At 36.1% G+C, this 21,469-nt stretch overlaps 1 protein-coding gene across 1 annotated transcript in view; it reads left to right on the plus strand.

The window, feature by feature from the left end:
• The first annotated feature begins 8,955 nt into the window (after window positions 1–8,955).
• LOC138703833 (E3 ubiquitin-protein ligase ZNRF1) overlaps window positions 8,956–21,469 on the plus strand; it is a 248,870-nt gene continuing 236,356 nt past the window's right edge. The window contains exon 1 of the mRNA XM_069832046.1: window positions 8,956–8,989. Within this exon, the coding sequence (XP_069688147.1) occupies window positions 8,971–8,989 (19 nt within the window). The 5' untranslated portion in view covers window positions 8,956–8,970. The remainder of the gene's footprint in view (window positions 8,990–21,469) is intronic.

Below are 21,469 nucleotides of genomic sequence, written 5' to 3' on the forward strand. Positions count from 1 at the left end.
CAGATTTAAGTCTTTCTGGAAGTTCGGGAGGTGGAATCTCAGTGTGGCTAGGTATGTTTGCAATATTGTCGAAAAATAACTGCCCAGTTCTTAAGCGAGCGGAGCCACAGAAAGACTTAAAACTGGAGAATTAATTGGCATATTCAACCCCAGTTCAAGAGTAAAAAGCAAAATTTGGGCTCAGTTTTATGTTAGTGGTAAAGACAAAACTATCGTCCGAGGATTCGCTCAGTGTGTTAAATAAATGTTAACAAGTTCTGCGTGACAACCCCGAGTTGGGAAATCCTTTAAGACGTGAAGTACTGGGGATTTCTCCTTTCGGACTTTATTTGACGTAGATTTCTGCAATATTACTTCACATGTTTAGTTGAGAGAGTATCAGCGCCCAGGGGCGGCTTTCGAAGAGGGGCTGCGGAGCTGCAGCACCCCCAGACATTTGTGGCTCTTGACTCGTTTTATGTTGTGAAAAACATTTATTATACAGTCTCTATTTAGCGGCTCGAATTTTTAAAAAAAAAATCGCTCTCAATGACATGCACGCAATCGTTAGTGAAGTCACTTCCTCCCCTGGTTCTGTCAGAGCGAAACCAGAGACAAGATTTTAGGGTGAAGCCACTTCCTCCCCTGGAGCTGCCAGTCTCGTCTCGGATGCTTTGCGCGTTAGTTTTACCCCTCCTCCCTGCTGCCTCTTGCCATGAATCCAGAGTTTCCTGGCGCTGCAAAATTTACAGCAGTAAGTCAGTAGCGCGCAGGCCTACATTTTCTTTAATGTTGTGAGTATAACAAGTGCAACAGTGTTTAATTCTGTACATTATTTACAGTCTATTCGGTTCAGTACCTTAACAATTCAGGAGAAATGTGAAATTAAGTGCCCATCAGTTGAATCTCATAATGGGAAGAGCCGCTAAACAAAATACAAAGGCTCGCATATTTTTTGATAATTTATCCAGTATCCCTGCTTTCTTCTCTCGATCTCCACTCAGTCTGTATTAGATTAATGTGTTTCAAAGACAATTCCTTCAGCTGGGGCAACAAGATGGAGTTTTAAAATAAGACCAGTAAATGTTGTTCATGAGAAGAAGGAGCCATTGCTAGAATGTTTTCAAACCATAATGGAATCTGAAACATCTAACATCACAATAAATTAGGCAAGCGCCCTGGTGCGTGCTCTTGAAGGTCCTGAATTCAATTTCTGGCTCAGTTTTTTTTTTTCATTTATTGATGTATCATGTATATATATTATACAACCAACTACTACCTCGCCAGTTAGATATTTCTAAGGTTCAAATCTGCATATAAAAAAATGTAATTATGGTTTATTTAACGACACTCGCAACAGCAGGGGTTATATCAGCGTCGCCGGTATGCCGGAATTTTGTCCGCAGGATTCTTTTAAATGCCAGTAAATCTACTAACATGAGCCTGTCTCATTTAAACACAACTTATAAGATAAGGCGCATGGAACTAATCTTTAAATAAAGTAAGTTGCTTGGTTTATTTTTGTGTGCAGCCCTCCTTAATTCAATACCCACGAGCCGCCACTGATCAGCGCATTTTCGTAGCGGTTTGCTAAACGAAGCGTCAGTTTAATAAACCGTAGATGTGAAGGACTAGAAATGTTTTAACTTGCTGAAACCACATTTTGAATATTTACGTACACCAGCGCAATTTGTTTCTGTAACAATTCACGCCACTGACTCGTCAAACATGTTCGTTTTATTAGACCTGACGTCAATGTTTGGTTGGGAGTCTCGCATGTGAGCTGCTGCTGCCTTCTCTGAACCAACGGTCGAACGAAGTGGAAGTTAGTGCCATCTGTTAGGTGAAATAAACTTCCTTCGTTCGTCCTTACTGATTTGCTTCCGATGATTGAACGAAAGTTGCTGAATTAAGATTGAATTTCGTACAATTATGTATTTCTAGAGCAGTTATTATTGTTCTCCTAGATTTTAATGAGTATGAAGACCTGAATATATTTGTTAAAATAACGAACGGTTCTTTAGCTATGTTAATCGATTTTTATTATTTTATTTTTATTGATAATGGTTATAAGCCATTTATTTGAATATATTGCAGCAAACATAGTGCGTTCACATACATTTATTTAGTGATCTTGTTAGTCAGAAATTTACTTTTGAGTTTATTTTGCATAATCCACAGCGCCTGAAGAATAAGGTACACGTAGTTCTTCATTTACCGCATAGACGAAGTTATGGCTCTGCACAGTTGTCACCTGGTGCCGATTTTGTGAACTAGTTGGAAGTTCATCTTTGAAAGTAGAGTACTACAATACCGCTAGCAAAATCGAACGTTTTAAGTCAGAGTTTCTCAAACTTTTTTGAAGTGAGGATCACTTTTTTAAGTCAGAACAGTTCCGCGGACCATCTTACTCTTGTTCCCTTCGAAAGAAAATTTATAATTTTTGTAGCATATTTTAATACCAGTATACTTATATTTTAAAATATAATTATTTAATTAAAATTAATTCAATTAATTTTACATTAATATTAACTAATTAAGTTAATGTTAATATAAGAAAATTCATTTTATTTTTTTAATAATTCAAGGCTATTAGAGTTTGGATAATCTTTAACTTATTAACTAAAAAAAATTAATGTTGGTGCTCACATTAACGAGATGGATGAGCCTGCCGATTCTTGCACAGTTGTTCTATATTTGGATGTATGCTGGTAAGCTTAAGTCGGAGATCGTCACTTAGATCAAGTCGATTTCGGTACTTTAGAGTTAGTGATGAAAACCCTTTCTCACACAGATACGTAGAAGCAAACTGAATTATAATCTCTAAAGCACAATTGTACAATTCACTATATTCTCTTTTCACTTGTGATGCGGTCCACAAATTAACCATACCTTCCACTTGGAATTTCATTTTAAGTCCAGTCTCATTCGAGAGTTCAATTAACTGTTCTCTTTCACTCAATAAAAGTTTGTTAGTTTCAATATCGCAATGAAAGTGATCACGAACCCATGAAAATTCGTCATATTTACTTGGAAAATAAGTTTCAAATTGTGACCTCAGAATTGTATTATTGGTGTACGACGTACAGTACGTGACCATTTCAATGTGCAGACTGGGTATCGGCAAAACTATCAAGAAAGTCATAAATACATGAAAATGTTCGGTCCTCTGTTATGAATTCGGTGGGTCCCTGACTGGGTTACAGGGGCGGCGCCAGATGTGTAGGGAAACGCCACGTTCATAGTGCTTTAACTCCCTCTTTTGTTGTTGAAAGTAAATTGAGAATTCAGTAGATGAATAGGGTAATAAATTTCGTAAAATGTCAGTACTGAGAGAAAAAGTGAAAGGCGATTGCCATGTGTCATTTCCAAACTCTGAGATTTACAGCTATTGAGTGATAAGTAATTCGTACCTAATAATTATTTTCCGGTTCTCAAAATAAGTTTAATTATATTTCTATATAATAAAGTAAACTATTACTGTATGTTGTTCGATGTCATATTAATTTTAGCTCTAGTATTTTATTTTATTTGCTGCTTTTCTTCTGTTGCCTCCAGTTTTGAACCAAGGTAGCATTATTTCAGTTTAACAGTTCAGGGCTGCTCTGCAGTAGCAAGTTATGTACACATACAGTCGAGCCGTTCTTATTTCCGGCAGCAAATCACACGACAGCTTCTGGTCAGCTGACACGCTACTTCACTGGCAGTGGTTGTCGTCAAGGTTATGCAGACGACATACCGCTTCCCGCTCACGGTGGATGTTACTGCGTTGTCAAGTCTACCCTTGTACTCTTAACGAAGTTTTAGCACATGTCTAGTCTTAAACATCGAACGAAAAATTATTTCCTACGATAAATAATTAGTAATATATGAATACATAATATTATATATTATTGTTATTGTTGATCCTAGCATCCCAGGACACAGAAGACTTACCATGTTGTGCTATAATTGGTTTTTCCGACCATTTGAAGTAACGATTTTCGTAAATACAGAAACAATATTAGAAATTACTAAAATGGGAGAAAGCTGTAAAATATAATAAATAAACATTTTTTATGTGAATGAATAACTAAAACCACACAACCTGTAAATTAAGCAAAATATGTTAGTATTAAAAATTTTGTCATAATAAGTCATTGCTACATAAAAAAATTACACGAAGAACCTTGCCTACCGGTATTGTTCAATTTAGAGGTGCTACGCCTAGATCGCTACAATCATTCTTAGTACCTGCCGCCGCCATAGTTCTCAGTTTATTTTCTTCTTTGCCGGATTGTCGTACTTCTCTGTCGTTATTTGAGAAACCGTGAACTTGTTCACATCACACGCATCAGCTGTTCATTGCACCACTTGCATTAAAGGCAATGAACTACTCTTATTTTACGTTCATTTTCGAAAAAATCTCTAACGCCAAGAATCATTTCTCTGCTTTGCGAATTGATGGCCTTCCGACTCCTCCGCGGCATTGTGATGCTCAAAACTCAGCGATAACACAGCACTAACAACAATACCGACTGATTGTTCGACAACCAGCTATTAGAACTGCGTCCGTTCACTATTGGCTTGACAGAGATTTAGCAACACCGCTATTGCCTACCTTCTTCGCGCCAAAAGTCGAGAAGGCGTGGCCACGCCGGAAATAAGAACGGCTCGACTGTAGGTACCTCAGTATATTAGTGTATCGAAATAACAAACTCAACGAGATTTTGACAAATAATACACATGAAACTTATGCATATAAACTATCAATAATACTAATTCAAAAACGCAGATTTGCAAAGGCCTTTCTTTGTTAAAGAAAACAATGTTACTTTTACTTACTGCCGAACACCCACTTCTTTCACATACCTTGTTATTGCAGAGCACCCCTCAATTAAGTACTGAAATACCTATTTAAATATACATGAAAGTGGAAATTTAATATAATGCAAGACCTAGTTAGCTTACTCGAATATCCGAGTTTCAGGAAGAACATAGAATTCACTATTTTCTTCTTACAAGACTAGACTTCGTACTTTTCTTTTGTTTGTTCTGTGTTGTTATTTACGGTGATTGTGTGAATGTGTAGTGTCGGTTTACAATCTTCAGTGAGAGCGTAAAAGAACGAAAAGCCTCAAACTTGTTTTTGTTGGTGATTATGATGGTTACGATGACGATGATGATGATGATGACGATGACGACGACGTACAGTGATTCCAAATAGCCTACAAATCTAGCAGGACAAAATTAATAACTCTCCTCGTTTCTGACAGATTTTCATAAAATTTTGTATACAGATTACAAATGGCATTTTGCGTTTGCGTGTAAACTCTGATTACGATTGAATAAAATAAACCACCCTTTTACAGGGGTTGAATTTTAAAGAATTGTAATAATTTTACAAAACTGATTTTCGCAGGGATTGGAACGAAATCACAAATGCATAATATACTTTCTATTTAATTTTAATGTGTGAAAGATGCTAAAAATACACAATAATCGTACATAATTTTTTAAATAAAATAGCCTACATAGCCATTCGGAGGAGAAGTGGTGTAAGTCAAAAATGGGTAATGAGGGTTAAAGTAAACATTCTGTAAAATACAGCGCAAAGTAGCAATTAATGTTCAATTTATTTAAACTATTAGTAGTCAGTGGATAGCACGAAGAACATATTAATTTCTACTTTGTGCTGTATTTTACAGAATTTTTACTTTAAACTCCATTATAGAATTTTGACTTACACCACTTCTGTTCTGAACGGCTCACATATTAATAAAATTTTAACAAAACCGCTAACTGGTTAAATAAACCTACATTTGAAATATTTACAGATATTTTAGAGAGTTGTCATTCTATTAATTTTCAGTCATCATCATCATCATCATCATCATCGTGATCCTGGAGCAGTCTCAGTAGGCCTACATCAGAAGATACACTTTTTCTTCTCTTTTGGCGTTAGATACGAAGACTGCTTACCATCGGGCCAGACAGGAGAAATTACGAGCGTGTACATCAAATCCATCGTCTTATCGGCTCTACAAAATTTGCGCTTCTGATATTCCTTCAAATTCTTGTAATAATTTTTATTTGGACTCAAAAGCACAATGACGCTAAACTTTAAAAAATCGCCTCACGATTTTCTTTGTGATTGCAAGAGGCACCAGCGAGTTAATATCGACCGTGGAACTTTTTTCTAAGAAAAGTTAATTATATATTTATACTTTTCGTTCGTTAGCATATAGGAGGGTTAGCCATCTTGGCCCTGTGAATGCGCTTCCCTTTCAAACGGTCCGTAGTTCGATATTCCGTGCGGACAATGGAAGAGATTTATCTTCCGTCCATCGGATTGGATGTTTGCCCTGTCTTGTGTTGTCTCAGCAGTGGTCTTGTGCTGACCACACGACCAGGGAGGCACACAACTTGTGCCCTACCAGTGTTGGTCAAATTATAGGCCCCTACACTGCAAGGGTGATATAAGCATTTATCAACCTTGTGAAAGGCTACTCAATTTTTGTCAATACCTTCTCCGTCTCAAGATTTGCATTGTCAGTTTATTTAGGTTTTTTTTTTCTTTTAGCATTATGTAGCCTATATGTATCTTATCGAATATCGGATTTTTGTGTGCTGGAATTAGAGCTTCCGTTTGCATGTCATTTCTTTCTGATTATCAGAAGGCTTACTTACTTACTTATTGGCTTTTAAGGAACCCGGAGGTTCATTGCCGCCCTCACATAAGCCCGCCATTGGTCCCTATCCTGTGCAAGATTAATCCAGTCTCTATCATCATATCCCACCTCCCTCAAATCCATTTTAATATTATCTTCCCACCTACGTCTCGGCCTCCCCAAAGGTCTTTTCCCCTCTGGCCTCCCAACTGACACACTATATCCATTTCTGGATTTGCCCATACGTGCTACATGCCCTGCCCATCTCAAACGTCTGTATTTAATGTTTCTAATTATGTCAGGTGAAGGCTACAATGCGTGCAGCTCTGCGTTGTGTAACTTTCTCCATTCTCCTGTAACTTCATCCCTTTTAGCCCCAAATATTTTCCTAAGAACCTTATTCTCAAAAACCCTCAATCTCTGTTCCTCTCTCAAAGTGAGAGTCCAAGTTTCACAACCATACAGAACAACCGGTAATATAACTGTTTTATAAATTCTAACTTTCAGATTTTTTGACAGGAGACTGGATAATAACAGCTTCTCAAGCGAATAATAACAGGCACGTCCCATATTTATTCTGCGTTTAATTTCCTCCCGAGTGTATTTTTACAGGGACATCATTTTATTTTTACTTCAATTTTTATTGTACCTGAGTTTTTGAATGTACTTCACTCCCACTCCTCTACTAGTGAACTTGCAACCGTTCTCCACACAGAACCAAGCGTATACAGTCAAAGTTGCCTTACGGTCTTAGTAAACACAAATAGTACTGAGTTAGAGAGTATAGTACGTTCCAGAAATATGTTCGCTTTCAATATTGAATCATATTCTCGCACAGGTACTGTCGTCCGTTTGCCTATGTCGCATCCCGGTTTCCTCCACCCACTTCTGTCCGTCCCTTTGTGGCAGGGCTGTCTTAGCTCTTTTCTGAAAACATTAATTTCTGTTAGGAATTGGACGTCTACGTAATATTATACAACTGTTTAAAATAACTTAAATAAAAAGGCCTCGTTAAGTAATTAACTGTCACGTGATTTCCCTCCTTTCTACGACTCTCGACAAAACCACTTGAACGGATAATAAATAGCATGTCTGAATAATTTTATCTTTTCGGATCGGACAGAAGTGAAGATTGAATATACAGTATGTAAGGTACTCTTTTATAGAGTAGGTACAGAATTATTTCAACATAAGTTAGTAGTACGAAAGACGAAACTGGTAATTGGAATTAGGTACAATAGTACTGTATATAGTGCGATAATATGCAAAAAAGAATTGAAACCTATATAGAAATGAACGGCCATCATTTTCAAAAATGTGTTTAAATATCCATATTATGATTATTTTTCAATTTAACTTCATTCTCTATATTGTACGCTAATGTGCTGTAGACAGTATAATATGCACTGCATAATGAATACGTCCGAACGCACAGCTCAGTTCGAGAGTAAAAACACTTATTGTTAATATTTTACTGTATTTTTATTAAAGAAAAACCTAATGAAAATTATCAAACTCAAAATTGCGATATTTCCTACTTTACGTAAATTAATGAAATACTTTTCATCCCTCCTATACCTAGTAAAGTGATCTGTTTGTATCTTACGCCAGTATCATTGAACTACAGTGGAAGGGGTGTTTCCGATTCACAACCTTTAAGCCAAAGGTATAGCCAGGTTAATATTAGAAATGTTAGTAAAAATAAAATGATGTCCCTGTATTTGTTACTGTTGTTCCAAGATATTTGAATTTTTCCACCTCTTCGAAGTATAAATCTCCAACTTTTATAGTTCCATTTTGTACAATATTCTGATCACGAGACATAATCATGTACTTTATCTTTTCGGGATTTACTTCCAACCCTATCTCTTTACTTACTTCAAGTAAAATTCCCGTGTTTTCCCTAATCGTTCGTGGATTTTCTCCCAACATATTCACGTCATCCGCATAGACAAGAACCCGTTCAATTCCAAACTCTCTGTGTTATCCTGATCTTTTAGTTTGAAAAAAAATTTTCCTGATATACTGTGTACGATCATACAACGTATAACAACCTTTTGTTTTAAACGAGTCTATTTGACGCACACCTCGGTAGTTCGAAATCCACAGTTATGAGATAAACATTAATAGCGAACAGCTGTGTTGAGTATATGTTCAGTAGGATAGCTTCTGCTATTTTTATAACCAAAGCTCGGAACTTGGGGACTTGTGTGTCGTGTGCAAGAGTAAGGTTGCAGGTACAACGTACACAAAGCTCACCCCGCAAGTGCTCAGGGACAGTGGTGTGTACTAAGAAAGCGGTCACATTGAATAACAGGAAGACGGTCGACGAAACTGTATCATGTCGAAGATAATTACAGGTAAACGGTATGTTTCAGGAATTAGAAAATACGTGTTATTTGAAAGGCTATTATAGAAGTTTGAAAATACATTTTTTAAATTTTAGGTACAGACTTTCGTGGAGGAATTCGGAGGAGATACATTATTTTCTTCGAATGGAGAGTTTACATTTTGTAAGTTGTGTCACACACAAACAGAGGCTAGAAAAGGGCATTCATTGAAAGATATTGCAGTCCCTTAAATTGGTGGAAGATTTGTCCATAGCCATGGATGAAGTCGTAGTGAAACACAAATTAAAAATTATTTCCGAGAAAAGTATTTTAAGTTTGATCCCGTCAATTCATGTGACGTGGAAATAAGTTTTCTCGTTTCAAATCATGTTTACTAACATGCAAAGAAGTTATGGGTTCGAAAATCTTCGAATGTACGTAGTCATACACTGTAATAAAATGTATAGAGCAGAACAGTAAATTTAATTTATTTCTCATATTTCTTTTATTATATATATATGCTATAAAATTACGTGTTTCAACCTACCATAATACTATCAATATGTTGTTCCAGACAGAAACCATTTTTATAACAAACCTGACAATACCTCCGTACTGGAAGCGGGAGTTTGTTGACATTGAAGTCCGGTCGCTTAGCCACGTGCAAAGACACAAGTCCCCAAGTTCCGAGCTTTGTTTATAACATCCGTTTGTTTGACCTATATATTAAGTACATAATCGTTCTTAACAAATAGGTGAAACAATATACTAATTTAAATAATGACTTCGTTTTTATTGGTGGTTTGTTCTAAGACTGGTAATATTTAATACTAAAATTTCAAATATAGGTATCCGCGTTTCAGAAATATTCTTTAAATTGGAATGAAGGTTAAGACATGTTTATATTACGCTCTTTGCGCCATACTAGCTACACATTTTAACAGACGAAACGTTTTCAGCTTGATTGCTGTGAGAATAATGCTGCAAGTTCCATGGTTGTCGTTTTTATTCCCTTTGTTTTTCATACTTTATTTGGTCAAGTTTATGTATTTGATTTTACATTCATTCATAGTTACTGTGTCCACATCTCAGTCTTTTAACGTGCTGGCAGTTCCAGCTGGGAAAATATTGACATAAGAAAGGATGTTTCTGTATTCGTATGGTCATAGCTTACCATTATTTTCTTAATTGATTTAGGCGTACTCCGTTTTCATTTGAGCGAAAAATAATGTGGCATATTTATCTAACATCAGAGTCAAAACTAAACTGCAACCATTTGAGTGCTATATATATGTATGTGTATATGTTTTAAGAGCAATCAGAGTTCAGACATCAGAAGATGTGATTTATTTTGTACATGGCAAAATTATAGGTGATAGTTATTCAGAGAGTATCACAGAACATTGTAGACTCTCTTAATTGTTTTGTTCGTGATTACATTTTACATAATAACAAATTTTTCCTACTATATCATTTTTTTTATAATGGCCTACCATTTTCTCGCTGAATACTAGCTTCGTGGGTTCAAACCTGACCGAGGGCAGTGATTTTAAAAGATGATATACCAGTAGCGGACGGTGGGTTTGAAAGTTGAGGAGGCCAAGACGTGAATGATGAGAATATACAAATATAAGGCCTGTGACGTACCTCATTACCAAGCGCAGAATTAATAGATTTTAAGAAATTAAAATTAGGTTTTCCAATTTATGTTTTAGGATTTTAAATCTTATGTTTAGGAATTTATATGATTTTACCGGGGGGGGGGGGGAAATAAACAACATACTGTTAATATATTACAACGGCTTGGTAAAGATTGCCTCTCTTGAGGACACTCCAAGTCCTAACCTACGAATTAGGTCTTTTAGGTCATATTGAATTTAATAATGTTACTCTTTGCTACATAAAACGAATAAGAAAAGCAATATTTCGAGAGTAACGAGGTAGCAACAAATTGATTCGAACCTATGAATCCGGGGCTTGCTTACTAATATTACATAGTCTAATTTTACAGCAAATTAACTGGACGTTCCTCTTTCTTCGGAAACCGATCAAATAGGTCACAACATACTGAACAACTGCTGCTAGAAGAAGCTAGAGACAAATCTGCATTTGTGTCTAAACTCTCGATATATTTAAAATACTGTATAAATAAATACATCTCGTAACACGAAAGAATAAAATAACAGGAACACCCGAAAACAAGAGAAAATCTAACAACGTAAATGAAAACTTTTATGCAGGGAGAGAAAACTAACAACACGTGACTCAATTTTCTAAAACCAAGAAGAGAGAAAGAGAGAGAGAGCTTCCCGATACAGCCGAAACCAGCCGTGACTATAAGCAGTACAGTTGTCAGCGGAGGGTAGGACGTCTCCAAATCGGCTCCCGTCGCGCGTTCTAGTCAAGTTTAAACACTCTTCTAACCAGCTATCTTATTGGTTGAACTGCTGTTGTCATGGTTACCGGGGAGTAGCATCATGTAGCCGACTCCTCTCTCCCGCTCTCGCATAGACACTGCAGGCTGCTAGATGTCGACTATACAGGTTACAGCGCCATCTGTTATTTTTCAGTACGAATTATTTGTACTATCTACACTATAGCGAGCGGGCATCACCAACTGAATGTGGTCGACTTTACGTAACTTACATCTTAGTCGCAGTGAACAGTAAAATTAATATAAAAGGAAAAAATGTTCTTCATTTGCTGTAACTTGTCTGTGATCTTAATTCAGCTGGAATTATTACTGCCATATTGTGTTCTGGTAAAATATTAGGGGAGGCTCGGCCTCCCTTGCCTCCCCTGAAAATCCGCCGCTGTGATATACAGGGACATCATTTTATTTTTACTTCAATTTTTATTGTACCTGAATTTTTGAATGTACTTCACTCCCACCCCTTCTACTCATGAAGTTCCAAGTGTCCTGTACACACAGATCCAAGACCGCATATATAGTAAACAGCACTGAGTTGGTGAGTATAGTACGTTCCAGAAATATGTTCGCGTTTTCCAGTGACGAAAAAGCTTTCAATATTGAATCATATTTTCGCTCAGGTACTGTCAGTTTGTCTACGTCGCATCCCGATTTCCTCCACCTGCTTCTGTTCGCCCCTCTATAAAAGCTGGGCTGTCTTAGCTCTTTTCTGAAAACATTAATTTCTCTTAGGAATTGGACGTTTACGTTATATTATACAACTGTTTAAAATAACTTAAATAAAAGGGCCTCGTTAAGTAATTAACTGTCACGTGATTTCCCCCCTTTCTACGATCCTGCGGCATAAGTACTTGGACGGACAGTAGATAGCATGTCTGAGTAATTTTATCTGTGCGGGTCGGGTAGAAGTGAAGATTGAATTTACAGTACGTAAGGTAGGCCTACTCTTTTATAGAGTAGGTACAGAATTATTTCAACATGAGTTACTAGTACGAAGGACGAAACTGGCAATTGGAATTAGATGCAATAGTCTATAGTGCGATAATATGCACAAAATAACTGAAGCCTATATCGAAATGAACGGCCACCATTTTCAAATATGTGTTTAAATATCCATATTATGATTATTTTTCAATTTAACTTCATTCTTATATTGTACGCTAATGTGCTGTAGACAGTATAATATACACTGCATAATGAATACTTTCGCATGGATAACTCAGTTCGTGAGTAAAAACACTTATTGTTAATACAGTACTGTATTAAGATTAAACAAAAACCTAATGAAAATTATCGAACTCAAAATCGCGATATTTCCTAGTTTACGTAAATGGATGAACTACTTTTCTTCCCTCCTATACCTAGTAGAGTGATTTGTTTGTGTTTTACGCCAGTATCATCGAACTACAATCGTGGAAGGGGTAGCAATCTGTGTTTCCGGTTCTCTAAAGGTATAGCCAGGTTAATATTAAAAATGTTAGTAAAAGTAAAATGATGTCCCTGTACTATGAATTAGAGATCAAACAGGATGATGTTGATGCATAACATGGAGTAAGGGGAAAATTCTAGCTATAGAAGTTTTGAATTATTTGTTTACTACCTTCCATTTACTGGCATTAGTCTGAATGTATTATGCAGGTGACCGATACAAACTTGGCGTCCTTCGGCATGCACGGACGAGTCGTGATTCCTCTGTCTAGGAAAATGTGTTGATACGTTGCCAAATATTTGATTCACTTGTGTGGGAGTCTGGAGCCCACTTGCTATTCATTGAGCGGCTCATTTTAATCATGTAACGCTTAACTCAATAAGCGCCTGATCCAAAACACATCTCACGCGTGATCTTGACCCGAGTGAACAGAATCCTCCGCTGTTGTCCTCCCTTGTTTTATTGCATCCTTGAGTCTCGTCTGTTTTTTTTCCTTCTATGCATTTTGCTGCAGTGCGTACAGGCTGGGCGGGGGGATGCTGTGCAGTAATGAAATTATATATATGCGCTGACATAATAGAGTGCTCGTCTGTGAATATCAGCAGAGATATTTTGCATTTCAGAAATGAGGACTGAACTACAGGTTTACCCTATAGTTTGTAGACGATTTTCGGTAAAGTAGGAAGTAAATTCAATTTGTGCGAGATCGTGCGTATTTGCTTGTTTTTCGCACAGAACCAATACGCGGTAAGTGTGAAATACCACATTCAGTATTGCCAACGTAACACACATAACAATTTCCCTCTTCTTACCGCTTAAGCGCGACATTTTACTGCTTTAGGCTTTTAACATATTATTTTTAGAGACGTTTAACATAGTAATAATTATAAATTGGAAACTTACCACTGCAATTTCACCTAAATTGCACTGTTAATTATTGTTTTTAAATATTTGCAAAAATTAAGTAAAGTCTACTACTCCACGAAAGCTATTGAATCCTGATACAAGTAACATTAAGGAAGCCGTGAAAAAATCAACAAGACTCCAGATGCCGATGTTATTACTGCAATATGTTATATAAATAATATTGCTAAAATATTAAAATGAAAAATAAATCATTACATAACCGTACCGTTTGTTTTAAGTTCGCATTTATAGACTGGGGGGGGGGGGAAGACAGACGTATATCACGGCCTGCTGGAGTATAGATATTTTTGTTTTGTAAAGTTGCCGTCATTAAACAGAAACCAAGATGGAGATTTCATTGGAACTAATTAGAAATTCGTCTTTCAGGTATGTAATAAACGATCTTCGCACAAAATAATGTACGATACACGAGCGGTATGTTTGTTTTCATGTTCTCGGAAATTAAAAAAGCTCAACTACGTTTCGCTTTTTTCAATCTTTTCCTGGAACATGAAAACGTCAACATACCGCTCTTGTAACGTATATTACTATTGTGCGAGATCGTGCGTATTTGCTTGGTTTCCGCACAAAACCAATCCGCGGAAAGTTTAAAATTCCACATTCAGTATTCCCAACCTAACACACATAACAATTTCCCTCTTCTTACCGCTTAAGTGACATATTGATTTTACTGCTTTAGGTTTTTAAGATATTATTTTTAGAGACGTTCAATATAGTAATAATTATAAATTGGAAACTTACCACTGCAATTTCACCTAAATTGCACTGTTAATTATTGTTTTTAAATATTTGCAAAAATTAAGTAAACTCTACAACTCCACTAAAGTTACTGCATTCGTGATGCAAGTAACATTAAGTAAGCCGTGAAAAAATCAACAAGATTCCAGACTCATCATAGACTGGGGGAAAAAAAGACAGACGTATATAGCTATAACAATGTTGAAGATAGATATTTTTGTTTTGCAAATTTACCATCATTGAACAGAAACCAAGATGGAGATTTCATTGCAACTAATTAGAAATTCCTCTTTCAGGTATGTAATAAACGATCTTCGCACAAAATAATGTACGATACACGAGCGGTATGTTTTCTTTCAATTCTCGGAAATGAATAAAGCTCAGCCACGTTTCGCTTTTTCAAACTTTTCCTCGAACATGAAAACTTCAACATACCGCTCTTGTAACGCATATTACTATTCGTATGCTGTAAAACTTATATCTTGGCAGTAGGTTGTATGCAGTGACGATATCAGCTGATTTTGGTAGTAAGGAGGGACTGAATTGAGTTGCAAAATAACAATTTACGGAGTTTTTAAAGTAGAGAGGTCTTCATCTGCAGGAGAAGGCACTGTTGTTTTTGTTTTGGTAAATTATGGGCGACTGAATACAAGGGATTCGATCATTATAATTCAGTTTTTGTCTTAAAATTTTCATAAGTACTATACATTAGATACATTTGAAATCCCAAGAGAAGCAGAAAATTGAGAGAGATTGAGACGTTGTCGGGTGAAGTTCCTGTGTAGCTCAGTCGGTAGAGCGCTCGTGCGTTCAGCTAGAGGTCCCGGGATCTATAGCCGGCCCCGGAAGAATTTTTCCCTTGAAATTATTCAAGTCTGTTTCTCAGGGAGCTTTGCCTGAAAGCTAGATTTGCAGAAAATTTAGAACTCTGGGAAAAATCTAGACTTGTGTTTAACGATATCGCTGGCTAAATGTTACAAGGGTGTATGTAGTAATATTTCTGATATAGCTAGACATAAAACCTTGTAATATTGAGCCAGTGAGATGTTACGGATTTCGATGTATCAGTGAGGGAGATCGATTGTATTTATTTACATTCCATTGTATTCGTACATCGCTTCACAGCTAGAATATGGATATATGTCGAAGGTAAATTTGGTGCATGTATATACAGTATGTATGTATGTATGTATGTATTTATGTATGTATGTATGTATGTATTCACACTGCAAATGGGTAGTGGTAACTAATTACACTCAATAATGACAATTAATAATAAACACAATTAATAATAATAATAATAATAATAATAATAATAACAACAACAAGGAGCGTCCTAAATTAAATGAAGCATGATGACTTAAAATAACATTTAAAGTAAATCTAATTTGTATCTTAACCTAAGTTCGAACTAAGACCCACGAGTGTGACAGGTTCATACCTGCACAAGTACCTTTCGGCACTACACTTATTTTGCTGTCAACTCACTCACTGCACTGATTCTACCTGATTTCACTAATACTTCTAACCATTTCACTGTTCAAATACTTTGCGCAGCCACTTCACTGACACCAACACACTTCACTGACACTACACACTTCGCTGACACTACACACTTCACTGACACAACACACTTCCTCATTAATAGAACACTTCAAATAACAAGATATCAATTACACCCTTTAAGTAGTGTGTATAATATACTACCGTCTATTAGTAAAGTCCTTAAGCCTATTTTTAAATACATTTTTGGTTGTTGGTAAAGCCTTTAGTAAGTCTGCAGGTAAAGCATTCCAGTCCCTGATAGTACGATTGAGAAAAGAAAACTTTCCAGTGTCCGTCCTTTGTCTTCTTTCCCTCAATTTATATGAGTGGTCGTTCCTTGAAGAGTAATTTGGCGGCTGCAACCTATTTTTTATTTCTTTCCAGGTAGACTCACCTCTGTATGTTTTGAACATTGCGCATAATCGAATTCGCGTTCTCCGGGCCGCGAGTGTGTCCCATTTTAATGGTGAATTATTACGACAACACTTGAGAGCCCGTTTTTTTAATCTTTTCCAACTCACCTGGCTGAGAACCCGAGAAGAGTTATTCTACATCAAACGCCGGGAAAGCCTCAAGTCATACAATACATTCACTGTCTCTTCTGTTTAGAATCATGCATACTTCTACTCCGAATTATCTGTTATGGCGCTTTCAATTTCTTACAACTCTTCGAAACCGACATCAAGCACTTCTTTCTATCCCTCATCATAGAACGTCTTTATACTCATCTTCCTATACTGTAGAAATATCTCGCCTCTGGAATTCGTTACCTAATGACGTCAGGGACTGCCGGACTTATCACAATTCAAAATTAAATTGGAAAATTTTGTCTTCGTTAATGTTTTTAGGTATTGCTAGAAGTATTGATTTGTGTTTTTTTTCTTTTTCTTTTTTAATCTAGATTAAAATTCCAAGTTTCTTGTTTATGTTAATTAATTAGTTAGGCTACAATTAATTAATCATTTAAAGTTTGTGTGACTGCAACCTGTGTATATTTTTGTGTGGCTTTACTTTGTTTATAGTGTTTTTTTCTCTCTCTCTCTCGCTCTTTATTTCTTGTGTAGCTTTACTTTGTATATAGTGTATTTTTTCTGTTTATTTGTATTATTGTATTTGTATTCCTGGTGTTGTGGAAGAGAAGGCCTGATGGCCTTAACTACACCAGAATAAATAAACAAATAAATAAATAAATATATAAATAAATCTCTCTCAGTAAAGCTTTGTATAATAACTATTTTTAGTATCAGCTTTTGAGGAGGGAGGTAGAAGATGGGGATTTAGCTACTCTAATTTAGGAATTAAGGCGGGTTAGGAAATTTGAAGAATTTACACAATGTATTACTGCTTTAAAGAATCCTGAAGAACGTAGCTCAGTCGGCTGGGGCGCTTGCCTGCCGATCCGGTGTTGCGCTCGGGCGTGGGTTCGATTCCCACTAGGGCTGATTATCTGGTTGGGTTTTTTCCGAAGTTTTCTCCAACCGTAAGACGAATGCCAAGTAATCTATGGCAAATCCTCAGCCTCATCTTGCCAAATACCAATCCCATCGACGCTAAATAACCCAGTAGTTGATAGAGCACCGTTAAATAACTAATTAAAAAAAACGTGTTCGTATAGGCCTGTTATGCTCATGTAACTTTAGAAATTAAGTAGGCTGCCATAGAAAGTGTATATCCGTAAAAAAAATCGTGAGAAAGTGAGACTGAACTACAAATACACAAGCCACGATCGGGATAGCAAGTGGAATTCGTGATCGGAGGCTGCGCCTGGACGTGGGTTCTAATCCTGCGTGGGCTGATTACATGGTTGGTTTTTTTCTAGGTTTCCTCAACTGATCACGTACCGAACCCTGGAACTGATCTCGCCATCTCTCTTTTCAGCAGTTCTACCGGCGACGCTAGATTACCTCGGATGTGACACAAGTTGTTTAATTAAGTAATTAAACAAATAAGATAAATACATAAATATAAGTAAATGTTTTCAGCTGTAACAGATTAACCTTTAAAAATTGAAGTTGACAACTTAACATTGTACCGTCTTAAGTAAATAGACTTAGTGCTAATTAGGAAATTGCAGGTGTGATATTCCTATATTTTCATTGAGCTGAATCGATTAGAACAGAATCCTTATGGTAGCGATTTATATAGACTGTAGTTTAATTCTGTTTTCTCTTTTTTCCATCCATTTTTTGTTCAATTCTATGCTGTTTAAGTACCACATACGGCGAAATAAAATGGTTTCTGATCTTACCTAAAATGTCAATACACATGTAAGTCAGTTTTGTAGAACAATATGTGTAATGTACCGCAGAAGTGGGTGAAGTCAATCAGTGGGTGTATAAGCGATCATTTACGATTTTTATTGAAAATTATATATTTTGCTGACTTCATTGCCTGACATTGCAAAATGTAAGCGAGGGGGACAACAAAAAGCCTGCGAATGCCAACAATAGGAACACTGTGTAATTACCGTTGAAGTGAAAATTATTATTATCAACTTTTTCTCTTAAATGAAAACAAAGTCTTACAAACTCTAAATTATAGTCAGCAGTGAAAGGAGACAGGAAGTATACGTAAGTACTTTTCGTTGAGATTTTATCCTGAAATAATAGTTTTGCAGTTCGTAAATGTTAGTGTTCAAACTTATTATTTTAAGAAAACTTATACCTTGGTAGGGTTAAGTCGATCATGCCATTGACGTACTCGAAACAGATAGGACCAGCAGGAAGAATAAATTGTTCACCGAAATACCTCCAACTAACACTTATAAACAGAAAAGTGTCATAGTATAGCTTATATTGATGGGATAGTGGGGAAAGAGAAAGACGAAATTATGGTGAATTTCTTGCGTAAGAGAAGCACTGCCAAAGAAACATATTTTGTACACCCCTCTGTACCTGACTATGGGAACAACGTAGTTTCTAAAGTGACATGAGGAGTGGAAGATTTCAAATAACATCTTATATAAACCTAAGCAATGTTGAATTGGATTTTAGATTATAATTCAAGTGTGGTATTTCAATGTAAATTTTGAATTCTTAAATCTTTGTTTGTTGGTATGTGAACTATTAAAATGTGTTTTCATGTTTTATAAGTTGGCAATCGTAGTCGCGATTGTACAGTGGAGACCTGTGGGCCTAATTATATCGAATAGTTTGATCACAGTAACAAAAGTACTTTATATAATGCTATAGGCATATATTGTAAATTATTATTGTTTTTTACACCCCTTATAACAAATAAAATATATGTAATTCACTTAATTTGTTTTTTAAAAACATAAACAGTGATCGACTTTACTCCGCAATATTTTAAAATCGATCTTAAACTAAAAATTCAATGGTGATCGACTTTACCCTATTTAAGCAGGTAACTTCGATCACAAGTCAAATAAAAAAAACAGTTTTTTATAGATTGTAATTAAGTTCTTGTAACGTGTCTTCATCAGTGTAGGATATGACGACAAAATGCTATTTTCTGAGGAACTTCGCTCCATTGCATAACCTCAATATCATTAAAAAATTGCAAAATTTTGATCGACTTTACCCTCTTCTACGGTATTATAAATAGAGTTAACCTAAAGTATTACGTTTTAATTCACTTGTCATAGACTGAAGTATACATTATTTATATCCCCATGAATTTTACATGCTGTGTTAAATATTAATGGAGTTCGGCTGACAGTAATATGAAAATTTTATGAAGTCAGAATTTGTCGCATATAGTATATGCGCTCGTTCGTAATATTAAGATTGTATGAGAATCTATTGATCAGCTCTGTCTATTTTGCGATAGTGCGCAGAAACAATCGAAATCTAGTTCTTGTTACCAGAGAAACAAGAATAGCTTCAATAACTTAATTAAAAAGACAAATTTAAAGATATAACAAGTTCAGACTTTCATTGCTTTAAGTCTGGAATACAGAAAAATTCGCTGCCATTTCGTTTATAAAGACAGGCAGACAGACGGACTGAATGCTCAAAAAACACTATTTCAATATTTAGTGGGTTCACGAACTGGGCAGATTTACCTTCTGTTGATCGTTCGTCGTGTAGGAGTGATGATCTGCTTCCAGTATCAGGGAACTCTGCTCAGGTGCTCTTGTTTCAGATCTCAAGAAGTGTGCATTCTTATCAAGTTAACAGCTCGATGCACTAAGTTCTGTCATCCAGAAACTGTCGTGTGAAGCAATGAGCCACATTGAATTATTTCCATACCTGCGAGGAATCTTGCTCCTAACAGTGTTGTGCTTCACCGTGTCATGTGAGAAACATTAGTGATGTTACATTATTATTTTATATTTTAGGAGTGTCAGTATTTATTTATTTATTTATTTATTTATTTATTTATTATTTTGCTAATAATTGTAACATGAAATATAACATAGGGTAAACTAGGTAGTTATTGACCAGTATACGGTGATTGACCGGTTCCTTTTTTCAAGTATATTGTGAATAAACCGCGATCGTGATTTCACTTTTTGCTGCATATACCTCTAGTAACAACCCTTATTTGTGGTTAGTTGTCGCTGTTCATCCCACTGAGTTAGTGTCTGTTGTCTGAGAGGACTGAAATCGATTGGAAATGCAACTGAACCTAAACAAGTGTAAGTAACTAGAGAAATTGCTAAGAATAATGCACGCAATAATTTATTTATTCTGCAAAGGATATATAAATTCTGGTGCTCGTTTTTACACTCACAGTGTGAGAAAAGGTATAAGGTTTCCGTCCACAGAATATTATTTTGTTAAAGTTTTTATATGACATAAAAATGCCCCGTGGTCAATCACTATAAAGTGAATGGCCGCAAACTACAGTGATTGGTCGTTCATAAATTATTTGTTAGAATAATGACCAATTTGCTCCAATTCTATATATGTTATCGGTTAAATGATGGGGATTTTTACAGGACTGATGCTATATTATAATGCCTAAGTCAGGTAAAGTGCATTATACAGGGGAAGCTTTACGAAACGCTACAGAACCTGTCCACAGTGGATTTGATTTAAATGAAGCTGTCAAGAAGTTTGGTGTCCTAAAAGCAACCTTAGCGTCCAGAAGCAAATATCCCGTTGAAGGAAAAGTGTTCTTTGGTCCTCGTCCGGTGCTGGGTGAAGCCATTTGTAATAACATCAGAGAAATGACACACACTTGCTTCTGATAAGGCACAAAAGAGAAAAATGGAAGAAGAGGCAAGAGAAGGAAGGAAGCGAATAAGAAATGAAAGAAAAGGCAGCGAGAAGAGTTCTTTTCTTATTTTTTTAAATTGGTTATTTAACGACACTGTATCAACTATGAGGTTATTTAGCGTCGATGGGATTGATGGTAGCGAGATGGTATTTGGCGAGATGAGGCCGAGGATTCGTCATAGATTACCTGAAATTTGCCTTACGGTTGGGCAAAATCTCGGAAAAACCCAACCAGGTAATCAGCCCAAGCTGGA

The sequence above is a fragment of the Periplaneta americana genome, chromosome 7 (genome assembly GCF_040183065.1).
Source record: "Periplaneta americana isolate PAMFEO1 chromosome 7, P.americana_PAMFEO1_priV1, whole genome shotgun sequence".
In the NCBI taxonomy this organism is placed as follows: domain Eukaryota; kingdom Metazoa; phylum Arthropoda; class Insecta; order Blattodea; family Blattidae; genus Periplaneta; species Periplaneta americana.